A 25577-nucleotide genomic window follows, 5' to 3' on the forward strand; every position below is an offset into this window, starting at 1 on the left:
TCTACTCCCTGTATATAGTCATGTTATTGTCTACTCCCTATATATAGTCATGTTATTTTCTACTCCCGGTACATAGTCATGTTATTGTCTACTCCCTATATATAGTCATGTTATTGTCTACTCCCGGTACATAGTCATGTTATTGTCTACTCCCTGTATATAGTCATGTTATTGTCTACTCCCTATATATAGTCATGTTATTGTCTACTCCCTATATATAGCCATGTTATTGTCTACTCCCTGTATATAGTCATGTTATTGTCTACTCCCTGTATATAGTCATGTTATTGTCTACTCCCTATATATAGTCATGTTATTGTCTACTCCCTGTATATAGTCATGTTATTGTCTACTCCCTGTACATAGTCATGTTATTGTCTACTCCCTGTATATAGTCATGTTATTGTCTACTCCCTGTATATAGTCATGTTATTGTCTACTCCCTGTATATAGTCATGTTATTGTCTACTCCCTGTATATAGCCATGTTATTTTCTACTCCCGGTACATAGCCATGTTATTTTCTACTCCCGGTACATAGCCATGTCGTTTTCTACTCATTATTCACAGTGTCACTATTTGTATTTTATACCTCGTCTTTAACTCTGCATTGTTGGAAAAGGACCAGTAAGTAAGCATTTCACTGTTTGTCTACACCGGTTGTCTACGCAGCGTGTGACGAATACATTTCATTTGACGAATCTCTCCTTTACAGCACAGCACCTAGAGGAATACTAATGAGATAGGGAATACACCTCGGCAGGGGCAGAGGTACACACTGTACTGCAATGGAATCCCTATGGGTCGTCACATAGGCCGCGTTGCCATACTGTATCTAGCAACGCATGGATAGGCGCGTCATGCAATGTACTGTAATCGCCCCGGAACGCAAGCATAAACTGCAAACCATAGACGGCAACACTTGATTCCATTAGGAATGGGAATCCTTCCAGAAATGTGTTAATGGTTTCTGTGGTGTTCTCAGATGTTAACTAATAGTTGATTAGAGTGTGGACCAAGCCTTTGTTTTCAGAACATCCCATCTACTTCCACCTGGGGATTATTGTCTTTTGTCGTTTGGATATAAACAACTCATTTCAATAATTCACTCTCCCTGCAGAATAGTGACTGATGGGATAACAGATGGGTTCAATCAACGCATTCTTCAATGCTGGTTCAGTGGGTTCTTTAAAGCATCCAGCAGAGTTTTGGCACCAAAAAGTAAACTGCACAGGGCATTTTAAACAGACTACTTAAAACAATGTGGCACCTGCCTAAAGTTCAGATGTAAAGTGTACACTGCCAACATGAATGTCTGTATCCATGTGGAAGATTGGGAGGGCAGAGAAGTGTCTAAAAGCAGACAGAATACATTTTGCAGCAAGCACCACCTCCACGTAACTGGAGCAACCATCCGTCTGCTCTGTGTCAGAGATGAAAAGCATTCTTGAACACTCTTATCTTGCCAAGCAAACAAATGTATTTCTCACCATTTAAACAAATGTTTCACAGCCATGAAAGCAACAACATATTTTTTTTTTGCATCCCAAATAGCACCAGATTCCCTACATATGCACAACTTCGACGAGAACCCTGTCGGCCCTGGTCACAAGTAGTACACTATATAGGAAGTAGGGTGCCATTTTTTGTCAAATACACTGCTTTCCAGAACCTTACCGTTTCCCTGTCATATTATTGTTGATTTTCCATCAGCATCTTGTCTCTCATTCACAAGCATGAAAGTATAACACACTGCTTCATGCGATCACAGCACTCATTAGCCAAAGCTAACCATGGGTTAGCATCACTTCTCTTCTATCGCCCATCTTTTCACACAACTGTAGTAAGAGCAAGGGACACACCACTTCGTCAATGAACGCCACACTTGATCATAACAAAGCAAATGGGGGCTGGTGTCAGAGCAGGGTAGGGAGGCGAAGGCAGGGGGGCGCTGACTGCACCACCGCACGGTGGTCTGGGATAGTGGGATACTGACCCTGCTTCTCCAGAGGGGGCTGTTGCCAGACGAGCTCTGATCCACCAGATCCAAACTCACAAGACCGGCGCACCACAGGACCTGGACCTGTGTTCCCATTCTCTACTGTGACTGGGGCCGGAGGACCCAGGACCTTCCTAGTTTTCCTCTTCAGAGAGAGGTGAGCAATGGGCCCTGCATGTGAGGGGAAAACCAGAACCTTAAATCCAGACTACGGCAACCACACAGAGCCAAAACAAAGGCACTACTGCACCCAGATGGAGGAAGGCCTCTCTGCAGTGTCTCTCAGCACAAGAGGCATCATCGATATGGAGAGATGGAAAATACGGTCTTCGTCCCAAATGGCCCCCTATTACATTTATAGTGCACTACTTTTGACCAGGGACCATAGGGTTCTGGTGAAAAGTAGTGAACTATACAGGGAATAGGGTGCCATTTGGGACGGACCCATGGATAACGGTAAGGGGCATGGAGAAAAGCAACTTATCTACACGGGCAGGCAGAACCACACTAATGGGAGGGGAGGGAGGAGGGAGGGCGGGATGAAGGGACGATGGAAAATGCTTTTCCTTCAGCCTTTTAAAAAGCCAGCACACATACACTGGGGAGCTGGTTTGTTTTGGCCTCAAAACAGGAGCGAAGAGGAAAACAGAGTCGTAACCGTCACACACAGGAAAGGATATCCTCCTCTTCAATAACACACCTAGCAGAGAGAGAGCAGGCCTAGAATACACTCCAGTCAGTCAAGTCTGACACACACACACACACACACACACACACACACACACACACACACACACACACACACACACACACACACACACACACACACACACACACACACACACACACACACACACACGCCATGTTGTGACAACAAAACAGCTATGTGTGTAAGCTGATTGTCATGGAAACGCCTCTGAACACCAAGGACTGGTGAGAAAGTTACTCATGTGCTTGTTGGTATGAATGGACCTACAACAAGCTCTGGTCAACAGATATGCCTCTCTAAATTGTCTTCAGGGAGCTCCCACAGTATGACATTTGTAGATCATAATAGGGCCAATTAGCTATGATGGTCTGTCTCCTAGTCCTAACTGTCTACGAGCGCTGTCCACCTGGCAGGGGGCTGACTGTCTGTGCTGTCTCTGGTGGCATTTAAACTGTGTCAGCAGCATGAAAACAGACTAGCCACTGGAACAGTCTACACAAACAACAGTGGTACTTCATGGTGACAGCCCTCCAGTCCTATTTATTTGATATAGTTTATCTACATAGGGAGTAAATAGGCTACAACAATTCACCATTTTGAATTGTTTATGTATTATGCACTGGCCATACAACTACCCTAGGGGGTTAACTAAGTCTAGAAGGTCACCTCTGTCAGGGGAAAGAGGCTAGCATGCAATTAATAGAGAGTAACACTGGAAGCGCAGGCTAGTGTTGTGGCTGCATGCCTTAGGGGTTGGAACAGGATGGGTGAGATCAACAACAACAACACACACACACACACACACACACACACACACACACACACACACACACACACACACACACACACACACACACACACACACACACACACACACACACACACACACACACACACACACACACACCCTGGGGGTATCAAGTTAGAAAGCCAACAAGACAAACACACAGAGTTAGATAGATGTGTGTAGGTTATAGTTGAAGGGCGGTTTACCTGACTTACCGAGGTGCGTCTGGCCCATGACGTCTGCTAGCCGGCTGGCTGCCCCGCTCCCTCCACTCTGAGTGGAAGAGGAGGAGGTGGTGGAGGAGGTGGTGGAGCCGTGGATGGCTCGGCTGATCCAGTTCTCCATGTTGATGCTGCTCTGGCTGGAGGTTGGTGTGCCTTCACCCTGCATGGAGCCCTCGCCCTCCGAGCCCGACGACGTGTCTGGAGAGAGGGGGGAGAAGAGCCGAGACGGAGAGGGGAATTAGAGAGAGGGGGGGGGGTCTACAACGGCAGGTAGAAACACATGAACACACGTACATATGCACACACAACCACACACCTGCATGTCATTGTCAATGTCAGACATTTGCACAACAGAGAAACACGGGCTATGCCACAAGGAGATGTCCTTTCCCCCATAGCATAACCCCTCCGCTGGCATCAGCTTCCAGGCCCTCTCGCACGTTGTTCTCCAGAGCCTGGGGTTATAGGTATGAGTGGAACTGTGATGATGGGCTGTGAGTAGAAGCGATTTTTCAAAAATAACCACATCCATCCCTCTTCAGAATTATTCCGAGTAAGCATTTTTGTGTGTGTGTGTATGTATGTATGTATGTATGTATGTATGTATGTATGTATGTATGTATGTATGTATGTATGTATGTATGTATGTATGTATGTATGTATGTATGTATGTATGTATATATGTATGTATATATATATATATATATATATATATATATAAATAAAATGACACTACCCGATGTGGGCACCATTGTAAATTATTGGCTTTCGGTTTCGAATCTCCACCTGTTTGAATGTGCCTATACCAATTGTTGGGAGGGTCAAATAGCTTGGATACCCTTCTTTTAGCCTCCTCCTGACAAGAACTTCCACAGGCTTTCATACCGAAGGTGAGGCGAAAGCGATACCCTGCTCCCTACCTGTAGGCTACAGGTATACTCCACAGAACGCATGCAAATCAGAGTTGACAGAAACCTGATCATGACAGTGAGGGGGAGAATGGCTTCCATCCACTGTATCAGACTCAGTCACGAGGAGCCCTTCCCCTATAGCCCTGCACCTCACATCATTAGGCTGACTCACTTTCATGCACCCAAATCCACTGCAACACAGACAGTCTCAGCCCAAACACTGTCACTCCTACTGAGCTAATATCACTACTCTCCACTCAGGGATGTTTTTAAACCCTAGCCAGTCAGTGGCTGAGTCTGGGGATGAGGGAGTGGGTTTCTTTGTGTGCTTTATTTTGCATTCTGCGACAGGACAGGGCTGTCTGCCGGGGGCCAGCGGAGGGTGTCTGTCTGAGGGATGAGAGGAACAAACAGAGGGAGAGAGGCTGGATCATGACGAGCCATTTAAGAACCAGGTGCACTGTAGAGTGACCTACTGAGAGAGATCAACAACAGGATGGGCCTGGCTCTCTCTCGGGTGTGTGTGTGTGTGTATACAGTCCTCCAATTACACTTCAGCCTAGCACCTTATCTACTCAAGTTAGCCAACAATACAGCAGCCTCGAACCGGTTGACCTTTTCTAGTAAATGTCAACTCTGCATGGGCAAAATGTTGAATATAAAAATGTAACGTGATAAATTCTGGGAAAATAGAAATCAGCAAAAAAACATAAAAAGCCTACATTAACTTAATAGGTTTTATGAGTGCACATAAAATATAATATATATATTTTTGGCCAGTAAAATGTCTGAGAATTTTTTGTTTGTTATCTAGTCTAGTCCTCTGTGAGCCTCTCTCTGACACTGAGGAGCTGACACACTGTCTTTGCCAGTGACAGCAGTGGGAGAGACGGTAACCTTTGCTGGGCTTAGGGAGGTCTCCTCCAGCCTGCAGTGAATACCGGCTCCAACACCCTTCAGGTCACCAGGGTTCCATCCGCTCTCCTTCTGCCTACCCTGCCTGCACAAACACAGGAGAAAGAGCAGATTAACAACACAGGCCAGCCCCGCCATTGGCCGGGAAACAGCCTGACATTTGATTGGCCAGCAATATGTCGTACAGCACTCTTTAATTGGCTGGCTGGTGGTGTTGTCAGGGCAGTGTCAGTGACAGCTGTCAGTCCGTTCACACCTGGGCTCTCCTGCGTTGTTGACACTGGGACAGATAAGAGAGCAGCCGTGTGGCGTGGCACAATGGTCCCCTGACAGCCCTATCTGAGAGCTGCCGCCCTGCCATGCTGCTCTTAAAAAGGAACTGCTGCAACTTGCCCTCCAGGTCTCAGCTCTTAGTGATGCTTTGTTGTGGCTGTTTGTTCCTCATTGGTGAAATTCAAAATCCCCATTTCAAGCGCATTGTTTTACAGTGGACTAATATGGCATGTGGATAATGTGTGGCGAACTAACCCATCTGCTACAGTTGTTGACAGTGCCACCATTTCTGGTTGCTAGCTCCAATTTTTACTGTTTTAGCCTGGGCCTCTACAGTCTGAGTGACAGTCTCAGGTAGAGCAGTGCTAGATTGCAAGGCAGGAAAGCTTCTCAGAGGCTGTGTGTATATGGCCAGCACCACTTGACGGCAAAAATACACTGCTGCCAGGCAACCACCTAATCATATTACACACACATCCAGATGTGCGCTCACACACACAGGAAGTCTCTGATGAGCCCCTGAAGACTAAGTCCTCTAGGGATCCTCAATACATGTAATGATTCTAAGAAGCCAGACATCAGAGGACCTCAGTATAAGGACATGGGCGGGTGTGTGTACGTGCGTGCGTACGTACGTGCGTGTGTGAGTGCATATATCCGATATGGCATCCTATTTGGGAAAACCAATTCATGAAGCTGGATTAGTGACCATTCCAATCCTAATCCTAATCTAGTATTGGACGTCAGTATTTGATTGAGATGACGAACGAAAACTCTTTGTAGCCGGTCCTGTGCTAATTTCATGTTAATTAAATTGATTAGGCTTTGACTGCTGAGATAAGGTACCACACACACACACACACACACACACACACACACACACACACACACACACACACACACACACACACACACACACACACACACACACACACACACACACACACACACACACACACAGGGAATAGAGGCAGTTGCTTTTCTTTTTTGTTTGTCCCTCAGTAACAGTCACAGCTGATTACATTGTAATGTGCTGTATGCACTGCCACTCATCATTATCAGCACGTTACACACAGAAACAGTGCATTTCCTCTGATCTCCACAACACACAGGAGATGGCGCCCTGAGACAGACACAGGCTGCGAGCCAAATGGTACCCTATTCCCTATGTAGTGCACTACACAAGGAATAGAGACCCATCTCGGGATAAATCCATGTACAAAAAAACCCACACAAAAATAGCGTCATACCAATCACGATACTAATTAATTAGAAAGACAGACTAGAAGACAAGGAGTCCATATTCTAATTGCCATTGGCAGGCTTTGTTTCAGTGGAATAAGGCTGCTTGCCTTGCATGATACGATGTGTGTGAGTGGCTCTGGTGTCCCTGAATGACCCCAGCCTCGCAGGCAGTCAGGCACCAACACGCCGTGAGTGGCTCTGGTGTCCCTGAATGACCCCAGCCTCGCAGGCAGTCAGGCACCAACACGCCGGGAGTGGCTCTAGTGTCCCTGAACGCCCCAGCCTCGCAGGCAGTCAGGCACCAACACGCCGTGAGTGGCTCTAGTGTCCCTGAACGCCCCAGCCTCGCAGGCAGTCAGGCACCAACACGCCGTGAGTGGCTCTAGTGTCCCTGAACGCCCCAGCCTCGCAGGCAGTCAGGCACCAACACGCCGGGAGTGGCTCTAGTGTCCCTGAACGCCCCAGCCTCGCAGGCAGTCAGGCACCAACACGCCGTGAGTGGCTCTAGTGTCCCTGAACGCCCCAGCCTCGCAGGCAGTCAGGCACCAACACGCCGTGAGTGGCTCTAGTGTCCCTGAATGACCCCAGCCTCGCAGGCAGTCAGGCACCAACACGCCGTGAGTGCCTCTAGTGTCCCTGAACGCCCCAGCCTCGCAGGCAGTCAGGCACCAACACGCCGGGAGTGGCTCTAGTGTCCCTGAACGCCCCAGCCTCGCAGGCAGTCAGGCACCAACACGCCGTGAGTGCCTCTAGTGTCCCTGAACGCCCCAGCCTCGCAGGTAGTCAGGCACCAACACGCCGTGAGTGCTGTGTCACTGTTCCTTCTCCCTCAAGGGGCTGTTCGCTCTGCCTTATAAGAACTCTGCCTGCCTGCTCATTTGGAATCATCTGAAAATGTGCCTGTCGTGATTTCCTGCGTGGTGTGTGTGGTGCGTGTTCAGTAAATGAATCCCTGTAGACACCTCGGTCCCAGCCTTCAGCCCTAGCCTTCAGCCCTACTGCAAATGCGATAATGGCTACTTAACACCGCTCTCTCATAAAGATACTCTCCACTCCATAAACCTCTGGCTGGGTGGGGCCCATGCTACAATCTAGCTGTTACATTCTTACAGCTCTACAGTGCAGTATATGACAAGTGATTATGTCTACAGATTGTTGTAGCACAGACAGCACATATGTTGGTTAGTGGGATATGGCAAAGGGAGAAATTAGCTATACCTTTCAGCTAGCTAGTATTAACCATATTACTCCTATAAGCGGAGCATAATAGTGATAGTGCACTACTTTAGTCCTATGGGCCCTGGTCAAAAGTAGTGCACGATATAGAGAATAGGGTGCCATTTGTGATGCAAACCTAAGCCTGTGGTTCAGCTGTCTTATGTTAGCCAAGGGTCTGAGAGAAGTGACTGAAATGGATGGCAATCATAATTATCAAAATGGCAGCTCGTCGGTCAGCTGTTTTTAGCTAGCATGAGTAACAGTTTAAGAGCGACTTAACCACTCCCATGGTCATCAATGACACCATGTCAATATTGGCTTCTTTCTTCCCCAGTCCATCTGCTCCATTGACAGACTGGGGACGTTTTATCTAAGACTGTCTGGAGTGCCATCAACTCGTGGTAAAATACTAGGAGACTGAAGATTTAAAGTGCTGTGTTGAAACCCTATTGTACTGTATCTAATGGATACGATCCCCCAAAAAACGATCAAGAGACAACATAACCATACTTTAACGTCAATCACACTTTCAAATGGACTCATTCCGTTGTAATTACAGCCAATCAATAAATAATGTAGATGAAGAAAGAAAATGTACACTGTAGAAAGGAGCTTCTGATGAGATCAACAACGTCAATTTGTGATAAATAGATGCTTTGCCAACCCAGGCTGATTGAATTGACTGGCAGACATGACATGTACAGACATAGGTGAGACACTGTATCAGTGAGTTAGTGAGGGGGGACAGGTTGCTGGCATATGAGCCATATATTAAATACATTTTATGAGCCCAAGTCCAAAAAAAAGACCAGATGATTGCGCCATGACCCAATACATATATAAGATACAGGTTACTGCACATTATGCACGACAGAAATACAAAAGTCCATAGACGTAGCTAGCTATATGCCCGCTTGGGTAAATAGATGAAACTAGCTCCAGTAGGCTAATCTTGTTGTATGTATCATACTGCACTGTTTTGTATTATGATAAAGCAGAAGAGAACATGTGGTTCTGGTGCAGCACACGCGGCGTACAAAGTTATAGGCTAGCGAATTTGATTTTAATATTGAAATATAATAGGGCCTATTTGTATAATTAGTTCTCTGACGCATATATACCTTTCATAATATTTCCCCTAATTTTATTAGCCTGCCTACCTCTCTCTCTCTCTCTCTATTGTTGCTTCATTCCTTCCTTGCTTTCAACAGTTAAATGAAATGTTTAGTTGTCCTCGTCTTCATCATTCTCCTGACGCCAAAGGCTTTCACTTCTCTACACAAAGATTGAATGGTTATGGGTCTGAATAAATAGCTTACCGCTGTCGCGTGTTCGCTCGTCTTTCAAAACTACGCATGAGTTCTATTGGCTGCTGTATTTAACATTCAGTAAAAATAGCTTGTGTCCCTCTTCAAATAGTTCCATTGGTGTAAGAAATGCTACAGGAATCATGGCCAGCAAGCTATTCTAGTACAGATTTTCCTGCATGGGACTCCAAGTGCTAACGAGTGTTATTTAAGTAGGGGCAAGTGGAGTACAGGTGCGTGCGTATTGTGTAAGAGTCAGAGGTTATAAGTTAGAAGCTTATTATGCATAACCCATCATTAATTAGCTAAATATAAGGCTAATACTGCATTGAATTCATTACCTGATAGAGGTAGGCTTGGACATCATACATTCACACACACACACACACACACACACACACACACACACACACACACACACACTTTACCCAGTATCATTCTAGAACAGGATGATCTATTTTGGATACAATTTGAATGGAGTTGACGGCGAGAGAGAAAGACAGAGTGCTCGCACTGATTTAAAGCAAAGATATTCAAGTGTTTTAAAGTTCTGCAGCTGCAATAAAACAATTACATTTTTTTTAAACAAGGTGACCCCCAAAATCCAGATGGAGATGTGTAAATTAGACGCACATTCGGTCTTTATATTACTATATCAGAGGCTGCAGCAAAAACCAGTCGCAAGGAAACAAGTTACCATGAGATGATAGGTCTACATGCATTATGAACTGTGGTCCATACTGAGAGGGGATGTCTGTCCCCACCCTTAGCGTTGATTCATCATGCAGAGGCCGTAGAGAAGACATATTTAGACATCACATATAATATAACAGTTCCATTTCACACCATGCTGTTCATATCATTTACAGGTTTCTCACAGAAAAGGGGAGTGGTTTTTGGCGGTAAATCCCAGGAACCGGGATACCGCCAATCAACCCTACACCCATATTCAAGCGCACGCACGCACGCACACACACACACACACACACACACACACACACACACACACACACACACACACACACACACACACACACACACACACACACACACACACACACACACACAAAGTGAGGTAGTCCCAGGCAGCTATGACATTACCTTGGAGTCCTATATGTTCCTCACCTGGGGGAGTGTAGGCATCCATGGAGGACTGCACGACCAGGGAGCGGCGCTTGGAGGGCATGGGTACTGCCATCTTACCACGCTCCTTCTGTTTGGCCAGAGCCGCCTGCACAGCCTCTGTGTGGACATCTGCAACACACAGCAGGACGGACATGTTGGAAGACCTGGTGTCACAAACTCAGATTTCATCTTTATTCTGGAAACACTTAAGTGAAATGTAACTAAATTCAGTGAAAATAGTGCAAGGTGTATGCTATATTTTACTAAACACCATGGTTTCCCCAGACACAGATTAAACCTAGTCTTGGACTAATTAACACTTTCAATAGATAAACTCTATTGAACATGCCTTTTAAAACATGCCCACGAGACCGGGAAATCGTTGTGTGCCCGGGAAACCGGCCCCCCCAAAAATCTAACAATCTAAGAACAATTCCATGCCTGTAGCCACTTTTTTTTTAATCATGGAAGATTGGGCTGTAACAATTACTCCGGGCATTGATGACTTCAGAAGATCCAGTGTACAGTCGTGGCCAAAGGTTTTGAGAATGAAAATGAATATTTGTGTCAAAGTCTGCTGCCTCAGTTTGTATGATGGCAATTTGCATATACTCCAGAATGTTATGAAGAGTGATCAGATGAATTGCAATTCATTGCAAAGTCCCTATTTGCCATGCAAATGAACTGAATCCCCAAAAAACATTTCCACTGCATTTCAGCCCTGCCACAAAAGGACCAGCTGACATCATGTCAGTGATTCTCTCATTAACACAGGTGTGAGTGTTGATGAGGACAAGGCTGGAGATCACTCTGTCATGCTGATTGAGTTCGAATAACAGACTGGAAGCTTCAAAAGGAGGGTGGTGCTTGGAATCATTGTTCTTCCTCTGTCAACCACGGTTACCTGCAAGGAAACACGTGCCGTCATCATTGCTTTGACCAAAAAGGGTTTCACAGGCAAGGATATTGCTGCCAGTAAGATTGCACCTAAATCAACCATTTATTGGATCATCAAGAACTTCGAGGGTGGTTCAATTGTTGTGAAGAAGGCTTCGGGGCGTCCAAGAAAGTCCAACAAGCGCCAGGACCGGCTCCTAAAGTTGATTCAGCTGCGGGATCGGGGCACCACCAGTACAGAGCTTGTTCAGCAATGGCAGCAGGCAGGTGTGAGCGTATCTGCACGCACAGTGAGGCGAAGACTTTGAGGATGGCCAAAGTGTCACGAAGGGCAGCAAAAAAGCCACTTCTCTCCAGGAAAAACATCAGGGACAGACTGATATTCTGCAAAAGGTACAGGGATTGGACTGCTGAGGACTGGGGTAAAGTAATTTTCTCTGATGAATCCCCTTTCCGATTGGTTGGGGCATCCAGAAAAAAGCTTGTCTGGAAAAGGCTACCATCAGTCCTGTGTCATGCCAACAGTAAATGATCCTGAGACCATTCATGTGTGGGGTTGCTTCTCAGCCAAGGGAGTGAGCTCAGTCACAATTTTGCCTAAGAACACAACCATGAATAAAGAATGGTACCAACACATCCTCCGAGAGCCACTTCTCCCAACCATCCAGAAACAGTTTGGTGATGAACAATGCCTTTGCCATAAGGCAAAAGTGATAACTAAGTGGCTCGGGAAACAAAACATTGATTTCTTTGGAGTATATAGCCAGGAAACTCCCCAGACCTTAATCCCATTGAGAACTTGTGGTCAATCCTCAAGAGGCGGGTGGACAAACTCCAAGCATTGATTATGCAAGAATGGGCTGTCATCAGTCAGGATGTGGCCCAGAAGTTAATTGACAGCCTGCCAGGGCGGATTGCAGAGGTCTTGAAAAAAGAAGCGTCAACACTGCAAATATTGACTCTTTGCATCAACTTCATGTAATTGTCAATAAAAGCCTTTGACCCTTATGAAATGCTTGTAATTATACTTAAGTATTCCATAGTAACATCTGACAAAGATATTTAAAGACACTGAGGCAGCAAACTTTGTACAGTAAGAAGCTAAATGGTCCACTGCTGCTCCTCTCAAAGTGAGTCTTGTACACTGGGGACTCCACCTCTGGCTGCTCACAAAAAGTAAGACATCTCACACTAAGTTAATTCATCTTACCAAAGAAATAGCTTGGTTCTAGTGAGGAAAAACAATTGCCAGTAACCTACACCCTTTATGTCATGATGCTTTAGTGGACCTGTTTAGTAATGGCCATTGAGAACAGACTACATTTGTATCCCAAATGGCGCATATTCACTTTATAGTGCACTACTTTTGGTCAAAAATAGTGCACTATAAAGGTAATATGGTACCATTTGGGATGCATGCAAAGCCTTGTTGGTTGTCAGGTATTTTTTAATTCAACATGGATCCTGTTTTTATAGGGCTGTATTTTTGGGACCTCTGTGTCTATTGGCTGCTCCCTCTATGGCTGGGTCTGAATAATGTCCTCAGACAACTGGGGCTTAATGTGAGATCATTGTGTTCAGCCAGATAATGGGCAATTACATATTTTTTTTAAATTAAGAGCATCAAATCAACAAAACCCATGATTCAACCCCAACCCATTGGTCCAGTTTCTATAGACTATAGTACTGGTATGTTACAATGGGCATTGTGTCACACCAGTAAATCAAATGCAGGTTTTCTATGGGTGCTTGGCAGATTCTGGCACTACAGACTGTAGTCGTGGTTGCCAACTGGACTACAGTTAGGACTGTTGCCAAGCTGGTTCTGTGTGTGTTTCACATGGCACCCTATTCTCTACATAATGTGTAGCTCTGGTCAAAAGTAGTGCACCATATAGGGCTTAAGGTGACATTTGAGACACAATCAATGTGTTTCTAAAATGAGGCTGGAGCACAGTGCCAGAATCTGTGGCTGGTATGTTGAAGCAGGGTCATTTGTATGAGAGAGAAAAAAAGAGCAAGAGAGAGAGGGGGGTGACTACTAATGAAGCAAGCTGTTGAGCTGGTAATAGCATAAGTGGTTCATTGGTCTAAAATAAATAAGAGTGATAAACATGAAAATATATATATTTTTAATAATAATAATCTGAGCTATTAGCATTAAGAGTGAGATTATCTTAAAACTGCATTGTTGGTTAAGGACTAGTAAGTAAGCATTTCACTGTAAGGTTGAATTCGATGATGTGACAAATCAAATTTGACTTGATAAAAACAAAGCGTTTGGTAATCAGAGTTTATTCTGTTACCACAAACCTAGACATTTTATTTAGTGGTAAAACTATAGAGCTCCATTACTATAGTAACTGGCAATAACTACAAACTATATAACAGGATTTTGAGGTTTGCGCTACTGTTTGGGTTGAGGGAAAGAAACTGCCACTACCTCGCTTTCCAATCAAGATGCCAACTGAAGTAAAAAGGAAATTCAGTCACTCTAAAAGTAAAGTTTATGTGTGATGTTGAAAGGTGTCGTTGTCCTACCTGATCTGTAGCGTTCGTCCCGGGAGCCAGAGGAGCGGCGGCGGTGGTAGCGAGAGGAGGAGCCAGGAGTGACGGGGGTTCTCCTCTCGTGGGGCACAGAGGGGTCCATCCCTGGGGTGGGGGAGAAGGCAAGGACCGAGTTACCTAAAGCACAGCCTGGCCAGACCACAAACACCGGTACTAGAGTACAGAGGCCTTTCCTATGGGTGGAACAGAAAGAACACTGCAGACTCTAGTATGCCCTTCGTTTTTTTTATTTCACCTTTAATTAGGCAAGTCAGTGGAGAACAAATGCTTATTTACAATGACGGCCTACCCCGGCCAAACCCGGACGACGCCTGGACAATTACGCACCGCCCTATGGGACTCCCAATCACAGCCGGTTGTGATACAGCCTGGAATCGAACCAGGGTGTCTGTAGTGACGCCTCGAGCACTGAGATGCAGTGCCTTAGACCACTGCGCCACTCGGGAGCCCCGAGTTTTTACACATTTTATTTTTTATTTTTTATTTCACCTTTATTTAACCAGGTAGGCAAGTTGAGAACAAGTTCTCATTTACAATTGCGACCTGGCCAAGATAAAGCAAAGCAGTTCGACAGATACAACGACACAGAGTTACACATGGAGTCCTTCTGTGGCTCAGTTGGTAGAGCATGGCGCTTGTAACGCCAGGGTAGTGGGTTCGATTCCCGGGACCACCCATAAGTAGAATATATGCACACATGACTGTAAGTCGCTTTGGATAAAAGCGTCAGCTAAATGGCATATATTATTATTATTATTATTATTATTAAAACAAACATAGAGTCAATAATACAGTATAAACAAGTCTATATACAATGTGAGCAAATTAGGTGAGAAGGGAGGTAAAGGCAAAAAAGGCCATGGTGGCAAAGTAATTACAATATAGCAAGTAAAACACTGGAATGGTAGTTTTGCAATGGAAGAAAGTGCAAAGTAGAAATAAAAATAATGGGGTGCAAAGGAGCAAAATAAATTAAATACAGTTAGGAAAGAGGTAGTTGTTTGGGCTAAATTATAGGTGGGCTATGTACAGGTGCAGTAATCTGTAAGATGCTCTGACAGTTGGTGCTTAAAGCTAGTGAGGGAGATAAGTGTTTCCAGTTTCAGAGATTTTTGTAGTTCGTTCCAGTCATTGGCAGCAGAGAACTGGAAGGAGGCGGCCAAAGAAAGAATTGGTTTTGGGGGTGACTAGAGAGATATACCTGCTGGAGCGTGTGCTACAGGTGGGAGATGGTGACCAGCGAGCTGAGATAAGGGGGGACTTTACCTAGCAGGGTCTTGTAGATGACATGGAGCCAGTGGGTTTGGCGACGAGTATGAAGCGAGGGCCAGCCAACGAGAGCGTACAGGTCGCAATGGTGGGTAGTATATGGGGCTTTGGTGACAAAACGGATTGCACTGTGATAGACTGCATCCAATTTGTTGAGTAGGGAATTGGAGGCTATTTTGTAAATGACATTGCCAAAGTCGAGGATTGGTAGGATGGTCAGTTTTACAAGGGTATGTTTGGCAGCATGAGTGAAGGATGCTTTGTTGCGAAATAGGAAGCCAATTTTAGATTTAACTTTGGATTGGAGATGTTTGATATGGGTCTGGAAGGAGAGTTTACAGTCTAACCAGACACCTAAGTATTTGTAGTTGTCCACGTATTCTAAGTCAGAGCCGTCCAGAGTAGTGATGTTGGACAGGCGGGTAGGTGCAGGTAGCGATCGGTTGAAGAGCATGCATTTAGTTTTACTTGTATTTAAGAGTAATTGGAGGCCACGGAAGGAGAGCTGTATGGCATTGAAGCTTGCCTGGAGGGTTGTTAACACAGTGTCCAGAAGAAGGGCCGAAAGTATACAGAATGGTGTCGTCTGCGTAGAGGTGGATCAGGCACTCACCAGCAGCAAGAGCGACCTCATTGATGTATACAGAGAAGAGAGTCGGTCCAAGAATTGAACCCTGTGGCACCCCCATAGAGACTGCCAGAGGTCCGGACAGCAGACCCTCCGATTTGACACACTGAACTCTATCAGAGAAGTAGTTGGTGAACCAGGCGAGGCAATCATTTGAGAAACCAAGGCTGTCGAGTCTGCCGATGAGGATGTGGTGATTGACAGAGTCGAAAGCCTTGGCCAGATCAATGAATACGGCTGCACAGTAATGTTTCTTATCGATGGCGGTTAAGATATCGTTTAGGACCTTGAGCGTGGCTGAGGTGCACCCATGACCAGCTCTGAAACCAGATTGCATAGCAGAGAAGGTATGGTGAGATTCAAAATGGTCGGTAATCTGTTTGTTGACTTGGCTTTAGAAAGGCATGGTAGGAGACCTTAAGAAAGGCATGGTAAATGTAATGTAAATGTAAATATAGGTCTGTAGCAGTTTGGGTCAAGAGTGTCCCCCCCTTTGAAGAGGGGGATGACCGCAGCTGCTTTCCAATCTTTGGGAATCTCAGATGACACGAAAGAGAGGTTGAACAGGCTAGTAATAGGGGTGGCAACAATTTCGGCAGATAATTTTAGAAAGAAAGGGTCCAGATTGTCTAGCCCGGCTGATTTGTAGGGGTCCAGATTTTTCAGCTCTTTCAGAACATCAGCTGAATGGATTTGGGAGAAGGAGAAATGGGGAAGGCTTGGGCGAGTTGCTGTTGGGGGTGCAGTGCTGTTGACCGGGGTAGGAGTAGCCAGGTGGAAAGCATGGCCAGCCGTAGAAAAATGCTTATTGAAATTCTCAATTATGGTGGATTTATCAGTGGTGACAGTGTTTCCTATCTTCAGTGCAGTGGGCAGCTGGGAGGAGGTGTTCTTATTCTCCATGGACTTTACAGTGTCCCAGAACTTTTTTGAGTTAGTGTTGCAGGAAGCAAATTTCTGCTTGAAAAAGCTAGCCTTGGCTTTTCTAACTGCCTGTGTATAACGGTTTCTAGCTTCCCTGAACAGCTGCATATCACGGGGGCTGTTCGATGCTAATGCAGAACGCCATAGGATGTTTTTGTGTTGGTTAAGGGCAGTAAGGTCTGGGGAGAACCAAGGGCTATATCTGTTCCTGGTTCTAAATTTCTTGAATGGGGCATGTTTATTTAAGATGGTTAGGAAGGCATTTAAAAAAAATATCCAGGCATCCTCTACTGACGGGATGAGATCAATATCCTTCCAGGATACCCCGGCCAGGTCGATTGGAAAGGCCTGCTTGCTGAAGTGTTTCAGGGAGCGTTTTACAGTGATGAGTGGAGGTCGTTTGACCGCTGACCCTTTACGGATGCAGGCAATGAGGCAGTGATCGCTGAGATCTTGGTTGAAGACAGCAGAGATGTATTTAGAGGGGAAGTTGGTTAGGATGATATCTATGAGGGTGCCCGTGTTTAAGGCTTTGGGAGGGTACCTGGTAGGTTCATTGATAATTTGAGTGAGATTGAGGGCATCAAGTTTAGATTGTAGGATGGCTGGGGTGTTAAGCATGTTCCAGTTTAGGTCGCCTAACAGCACGAGCTCTGAAGATAGATGGGGGCAATCAGTTCACATATGGTGTCCAGAGCACAGCTGGGGGCAGAGGGTGGTCTATAGCAGGTGGCAACGGTGAGAGACTTGTTTTTAGAGAGGTGGATTTTTAAAAGTAGAAGTTCAAATTGTTTGGGTACAGACCTGGATAGTAGGACAGAACTCTGCAGGCTATCTTTGCAGTAGATTGCAACACCGCCCCCTTTGGCAGTTCTATCTTGTCTGAAAATGTTGTAATTTGGAATTAAAATTTCAGAATTTTTGGTGGTCTTCCTAAGCCAGGATTCAGACACAGCTAGAACATCCGGGTTGGCAGAGTGTGCTAAAGCAGTGAATAGAACAAACTTAGGGAGGAGGCTTCTAATGTTAACATGCATGAAACCAAGGCTATTACGGTTACAGAAGTCATCAAAAGAGAGCGCCTGGGGAATAGGAGTGGAGCTAGGCACTGCAGGGCCTGGATTCACCTCTACATCGCCAGAGGAACATAGGAGGAGAAGAATAAGGGTACGGCTAAAAGCAATAAGAATTGGTCGTCTAGAACGTCTGGAACAGAGAGTAAAATTAGGTTTCTGGGGGCGATAAAATAGCATCAAGGTATAATGTACAGACAAAGGTATGGTAGGATGTGAATACAGTGGAGGTAAACCTAGGTATTGAGTGATGAAGAGAGAGATATTGTCTCTAGAAACATCATTGAAACCAGGAGATGTCATTGCATGTGTGGGTGGTGGAACTAATAAATTGGATAAGGTATAGTGAGCAGGACTAGAGGCTCTACAGTGAAATAAGCCAATAAACACGAACCAGAACAGCAATGGACAAGACATATTGACATTAAGGAGAGGCATCCTTAGTCGAGTGAGTGGAGTGGTTGGTTTGGGGGTCACGGCGATTTAGACAGCTATCCAGGACATCGGTAGCAAGCTAGCATAGGATGGAGGTCTGTTGTTAGCCACCTCTTGTCAGTAGATTAGTGGGGTTCCGTGTGGTAGAGGGGATTAGTCCAAATCACACAACAAAAATAAAATAAAAACAATAGATATAGTTATAGAGGCCCAAGAAGAAACATAATAATAATAAAAATAAATAAATTGTCCGATTGTCTATTCTGAGAGCAGCCGGTAAGACAGCTAACGGTTAGCAGGCCGCAGATGGGCGTTCAGGAAACGTCGCGACGGAGGAGCCAGCCGGATCTCCTTCGGGTAGATAACGTCGGCAGTCCAGTTGCGAAGGCCCGGTGGGGCTCCGCGTAGGCGGTAAAACGGGTCCGGATAGGTGACTGCAGCCCAGGAGTGATTGACGGAGCTCAGGAGCGACTGACGGAGCTGGCCAGCTCCGGAGCAACCGATGCTTGCTCCGGAATCGACGAGAGCAGACAGACACACGGACAGCAGCCAGCCAGCTGTGAGATCCGGGAATGAATGTCCAGAGAGCAGCCGAAATCCAAGGACATGGAGAGAAAAATTGGTCCGGTATGTTCCGTGCCGTACAAAAACTGGCGATAGATTTTCGAGCTAAAGGATAGCTGATGACCACAAACCGTGGTTAGCTGAATACTAATGATTTGCCAGTAAAGAAGCTAACTAGCTTCTGAACTAGCTTCTGATTAGCTTCTCGCTAGCTTCTGGTTCGTTTCTGGCTAGCTTCTTGGAGCTTCTGGCTAGCTTCTTGGAGGATTGCAGATTTGAGGTAAATAATACTTATTTATAAATATAAATTGGTGAGGCGGGTTGCAGGAGAGTGTTTTGAAGATGAGTTGATGAAAAATAAAATGTATGTGAAAAAAAGTTGTAAATATATATATATACAGGACACGACAAGACGAGGACACAAGACGTCTGAACTGCTATGCCATCTCGGGTAGTTTTTGTGTTTTTGGATGGGTCGAAGTTGCTCCTGCCAAAACCACCACCTGGATCTAAACACACTGCTGTGTACAAGGTGTGTACAAGGTTCTCTCTTCTTCGCACAGCAGATACTAGCTTATTATAGATTATATTATGAGCATATAGTGATGTACTGTATAGTATAAGGAGGAAATTAATAGATAATGAAAAATAGAGGGAAATGAATACATTATACAGTCTGCATCTACATTGTTAAACTCAGTGTCAGTATTATTTGTTCTAGCGAGCACAACTTTATTTCACCACAGACATCCATGGACATTATTCAAGTCTGTCTGGTATTGTTACGCTCCTTTGAAACGGAGAGTCCCCTCAATTAACTCTATTTCCTATTAAATCCATCAGGTGACTGGGTCACTCAGCCTCTCATTTTTCATCCCAAATGGAATCCTATTCCCTATGCCATGGACACGCACCGAAACACAGCAAACACCCAACAGTTACAATAATCCTGAAACAAGTGTTTGCTAGTATTCCACTGTTGCAGACAGTCTGCTAGCTAGAGAACACAAAGCTAGTGATCTACGACTGACTCTACGATGGCTTTAGACTAAATCTCTGTAGTCTTCATTACAGCCCAACCCTAGAAGGTAAATCGCATGTTCACAACAAAGAAACAATGAAATAATCACCTCAGTCCTCAACACCAAAGCTCGAGGCAGGAGCTTGAGCAATGCAGCCATTTGTAATACTCTAGGCAAACGCCCTAAAAAGTGGATTACTTTCTGCTCTGCCATAGTGACCCTTGGTTTACCAGAGACGTATGATAAATCGATGATCCCATTCCCCCTTTCTACTACAGATTGACAAGCACAGAGAACATTCATCCACATACACGCACACCTTAAACTTAAAGGAAATCAATCTCAGTCTCATCTGTTCCTGTACACCTTTCACAGGGAAATATGCTACATTCAATAAGAGGCTCGATGGAGGAGTCTGTGACCTCAATAGTAACAAAATACATAGATTGTTAAAGACTTCTGAAGGTATTTTAAGCTCCAAAATTGTAGCATGAAGAATTGGTCAAAGCCAGTGTGAAATGTAACTGCCCCCCCCTTAGGGGAGTCATCTATAATAAGGTTTGAATTAGAACTACCTGTAGTACACAGAGATGCGACACAGAGATGGTGGCGAAGACCGTGCTTTTTCAACCTGCACTATATAGATGTCAATGGTTTAGATAGGGTAGTCTTGCACTGCCAGGCATCGCTTCGTAATCCTGGAATGGCTCGAGTCGAGGCTAGATAGAAGGTTTGTTGCTGGTGTTCTAAATGGCAATACACACGCATGACCAGGGTCGTTCCACCAATTCACTTAGTGGGAAAAAAACATTATTTCACCTCATTTTAACATTGTCATTAAGTGCACATGGTCAACTTAATAAAAACATGAATAAAAATACTTTAGTAGGTAGGTATGCACAATATAAAAATCGGTGAATGAGTCGGCCGATATTAGATAAAAATGCCAACATGGGTATCAGCCCGATGTCTAGTTTTAACGCCGATGTGCAAAACCGATGCCAAAGCTGATGTGTATACCTATATAACGTAGGTACATGACGTAATGATGCCACGTACAATGTGGTGCTACACGTGCAACACAGCATTCCTAACCTAGCCCACAACGTCTGCTGTGTGGATTGAGCAGTCAAGTCCAGCAGTCATTTGAAAGACTAAGAACATTTCAGCAGACAACTCAAAGGCAAAATCCATTAATGCCAAGATAATGGAATTCACTACTCCTCTAGAGCAGTGATGTTTTCGGGCTGTTGCTGGGCAACACGGACTTTCAACTCCCTCCAAAGATTTTCTAAGGGGTTGAGATTTGGAGACTGGCTAGGCCACTCCAGGACCTTGAAATGCTTCTTACGAAGCCACTCCTCTGTTGCCCGGGCGGTGTGTTTGGGATCATTGTCATTCTGAAAGACCCAGCCACGTTTCATCTTCAATGCCCTTGCTGATGGTAGGCTTTCTTGTGATAATTTTGACCCCACAGGGTGAGATCTTGCGTGGAGCCCCAGATCGAGGGAGATTATCAGTGGTCTTGTATGTCTTCCCTTTCCTAATAATTGCTCCCAAGCTGCTTACCTATTGCAGATTCAGTCTTCCCAGCCTGGTGCAGGTCTACAATTTTGTTTCTGGTGTGCTTTGACAGCTCTTTGGTCTTGGCCATAGTGGAGTTTGGAGTGTGACTGTTTGAGGTTGTGGACAGGTGTCTTTTATACTGATAACAAGTTCAAACAGGTGCCATTAACACAGGTAACGAGTGGAGGACAGAGGAGCCTCTTAAAGAAGTTACAGGTCTGTGAGAGCCAGAAATCTTGCTTGTTTGTAGGTAACCAAATACTTATTTTCCACCATAATTTGCAAATAAATTCATTAAAAATCCTACAATGTGATTTTCTGGATTTTTTCCCCTCTCATTTTGTCTGTCATAGTTGAAGTGTGCCTATGATGAAAATTACAGGCCTCTCTCATCTTTTTAAGTGGGAGAACTTTTAAGTGGGAGAACTTGAACAATTGGTGGCTGACTAAATACTTTTTGCCCCACTGTAGCTAGCTTTAGCTTGGTACCCAACTAGCACCAATATTACGAGCCTGAAAACAATGACCAGTAGAAACTGCAGTCATTTTCACTATTCTTAGCAATGATTTATGAATCCTTGTGAGTAAGTATTAGCTAGGTTGCCACTTATTGTTCATCTATTGAAATTGAACTTCAGTTCATGAAAATAAATAGTTAGCCAGCTACTTAACCCTGTTGTCTAAAGCTAATGTTATAAGCAGCCAGCGAGCGTCATCTGGCTCCTGAGGCTCGACCGGACCAGGTTGTGTTGTGAAGCTAGCCACAATAAGGATTATGAACAGTAGTGGAATTTACGGTTTGTCCTCAAAATAAAAGTTAATTATTAATTGGTGGAATCATGTCATATTTAGACTACATAATGTTAAACAAGGTTGCAATGAAATGGGGTATCAGTCTACCCACAGAGTACAACTGAAGAGTTTACACAAATATTAGCATCGTGGCTCTTATCGCGGGACAGTGACTGTGTGAAATCACCTCCCCAGTCAGCCTATTGTGTGTATTGACATTCATATTGCACTGTACAGCTTTACCTCAGGATTGTGGATCAATGAAATTAGCTATTAGTCTACTCAATACCCAATATATTTTCCCTCAGAGTTATCAGACTCCAAAACATCCACGCAGTATTGTTTTTCCTCTGGAATAGTGTTCAATACACCTCGGTTGACAATAAAATGTGGCTCAATTCACAGTTGAGTCCCGCAATAAGAGCTACGATGCTAATGTTCTCTGGGGGGTGTCACTGAGTAGACTGATACCTCATGTCATTGATCCATAATCCATAGGTAAGGCTGTACAGTGAAATATGTATGCTCCCAACGCAATTCTATAGTAATTCTACATCCAGAGTGATTTTAACAGATGTCAAATTAACAAATTATTGTCTTTTGTTGATTTTATAAAACATTCCAACCTCGTTTAGTATGATCTATTCAATTATGGCATAATTGTGTGTGTGTTAATTTGCATTACTGTCAATTACATACTTTTATTTTAAAGGCTAACCACAAAGTCCACTATTGTGGCTAGCTTCACATAGATGGTCTGACCACCATTAATAAAATAAGAACAGTCTTATAAATTAGGGTTATTTTATATGACACCTAGCTATATAGTTAGCTAGCAAACTATATAGCTACTGAAACAGCTGTCTTTTTGCTATGTTTTTGGGGAAGAACATTGTTTGCATCTAGGAGCTGGCTAGCTTTTCTTTTTTATGACCAAAACTGTAGGTGCACGAGACAACTTTACCAGCATCATAGCATACGTATCGATGAATCGTTGTGACATGAAATACGAGTGAGTGTAATCAATGTGTAATAACTACGTTAATTCTTATTTACAATGACAGCCTACACCGGCCAAACCCAGACGACGCTGGGCCAGTTGTGCGCCGACCTATGGGACTCCCAATCACGGCCGGATGTGATACAGCCTGGATTCGAACCAGGGACTGTAGTGACGCCTCTCGCCCTGAGATGCAGTGCCTTAGTTAACAACACACATGGACGCAGCGGTCTAACTACTAGAATGCTAAAAGGCTGCTAAAATTGTAAATAACGTTGGTATCGTTGTTTTTGGCAAGGAAAACATTGGATATCAGTATCGGCCACAAATGCCATATTGGTGCATCACTAATAGTAAGTGCATAGTAGCCCTTTACACTTGTACCAATATACAGGTTTAAAATGGCAGAGTTGGACACTGATAAGCACCTAAATTGGAACGCAAGTGGCTGTGCAGTAACATGCTATACATGTCTGAGCTTCACAGGTTTGTATGGATTTTGACCCGTTCTGAACTTGATCACCGCGTACGACAAGAAGATGCCCTTCTCTCCCGCTAATTGGGCGACTTTTGCTCATTTTTTATTGTTTGAATGAGGGAAATGCTGTAAACAAGGACTCTGTAAAAGATGAGACATTGAGGATTATAATAAATACGCCTTTGATGATGTCATACAAGCAAGCAAAACACCCGTGGGTCTAAATGTGCACTTCACATTTCATATCATAAAACTCATATCATATATCGTGTCAACGTTCATCATTACTATGTGTGATGTACAGTTAAAAGATGACATGGCGTTATACACTGGGTTGTTCTGAACAGAATGAGCCCGTTTGTCTGTTGTGAAGAGAACTCACTGCGGAACGCACACCTGACTCCTTCCTATGCAGTTAGTGTTAAACACGCCTGCCAGAATCCTGCCTAGAACCAAGAAATGTGATCATATTACTCCAGTGCATACCTCCCTACACTGGCTTCCTGTTGAGGCAACGGCTGATTTCTAGGTTTTACTGCTAACATACAAGGCAGTACATGGGCTTCCTCCTACCTATCATTCTGATTTGGTCCTGCCGTACATAGCTACACTACGGTCACAAGATACAGGCTGAAATAGCCACGTCCACTAATTTCAAGGGATGTCCACATACTTTTGTATATATAGTGTATATGGTTGAAAACTGACATTTTTCAGGAATATTCTGATACTACTGACTGCATCCAGAATATTTTCAGATTTCATTAACATATGTGGTGAAAAGTACAGTAAAAAAATGCACAAAATCAAAAGCGTAATATTTGGCTTCAGTCTTGTGTCAGGTGAACTGTTGTGTCCTCACCGTAAGTCCACAAATGTTCCCATAATCTCCAAAATATTAAATTAAATATTACTATTAAAACGCTAGTTCACTTCCCGTAACAGGTTTGACCTTAACATGTGTGACAGGGTTCTTTGACCTTAAAATTAATAACTGACCACATTAAATAAATTACATAATCTTCAGAAATGACTGTTTAAAGCAACAAAATAACAACTAGAGCTTTACAATGACCGTGACAACTTGGATAAACATTTGAATTAAATGGGTTCAAATCTTCTTTGAAGTAACAGGATGCACGTGTCAAAACGCTGGCGGAATGTTGCCACATTAGCAATTCTTTCAATATTTTTTTTTTTTACATTTTCCATGTGGTCTATATTAAAATGCACTAAATATATTAGGCTTTTAAACATGGAATGTGTGCACAATTTATACCTCAAATATCAAAAAAGGCACGCATTTCTTGGAATAACTCGCTCTCTGATACTGTAGTCCTAATTTAACCCAGTTGTGGGGAATCCCCTGATTATTTTACAACCACTTACAGTAAGTATGTTTGTCCTGGACCTCCACAAATCAATATTAGATTCACTTGAGACCAGTACAGTATCTGTTTTATGTATGTGCTCAGACTTCAGACTCACTGTGGTTCACTGGGCTAGAGACTCAGAGGAAACAACCATCCCACTACTGGTGTAACTGGCTGCTAGCTCAGCCTTTTATTGACTTGGAGACAAGTGTGATGAGAATGCCAGGCCGCATTTGAGAACCAACTACGATTACTAAACTTTCCCAAAAAGTCCAG

General features: G+C 44.2%; 1 protein-coding gene across 19 annotated transcripts in view; it reads right to left on the minus strand.

Annotated features, from left to right (window-relative positions):
* The window catches only part of LOC118402551 (disco-interacting protein 2 homolog C-like), a 259141-nt gene that overhangs the window by 87107 nt on the left and 146457 nt on the right, over positions 1 to 25577 (minus strand). For 12 of the 19 annotated variants that reach the window (XM_052477019.1, XM_052477011.1, XM_052477014.1 and 9 more), the window contains 4 exons: positions 14151 to 14261; positions 10689 to 10841; positions 3701 to 3916; positions 1996 to 2169 (listed from right to left, as the gene is read on the minus strand). In XM_052477019.1, coding sequence (XP_052332979.1) covers positions 1996 to 2169; positions 3701 to 3916; positions 10689 to 10841; positions 14151 to 14261 — 654 coding nt within the window. The remainder of the gene's footprint in view (positions 1 to 1995; positions 2170 to 3700; positions 3917 to 10688; positions 10842 to 14150; positions 14262 to 25577) is intronic. The other 7 variants (XM_052477027.1, XM_052477025.1, XM_052477026.1 and 4 more) reach the window with 5 other exon arrangements.

The sequence above is a fragment of the Oncorhynchus keta genome, chromosome 23 (genome assembly GCF_023373465.1).
Source record: "Oncorhynchus keta strain PuntledgeMale-10-30-2019 chromosome 23, Oket_V2, whole genome shotgun sequence".
NCBI classification, from domain to species: Eukaryota; Metazoa; Chordata; class Actinopteri; order Salmoniformes; family Salmonidae; genus Oncorhynchus; species Oncorhynchus keta.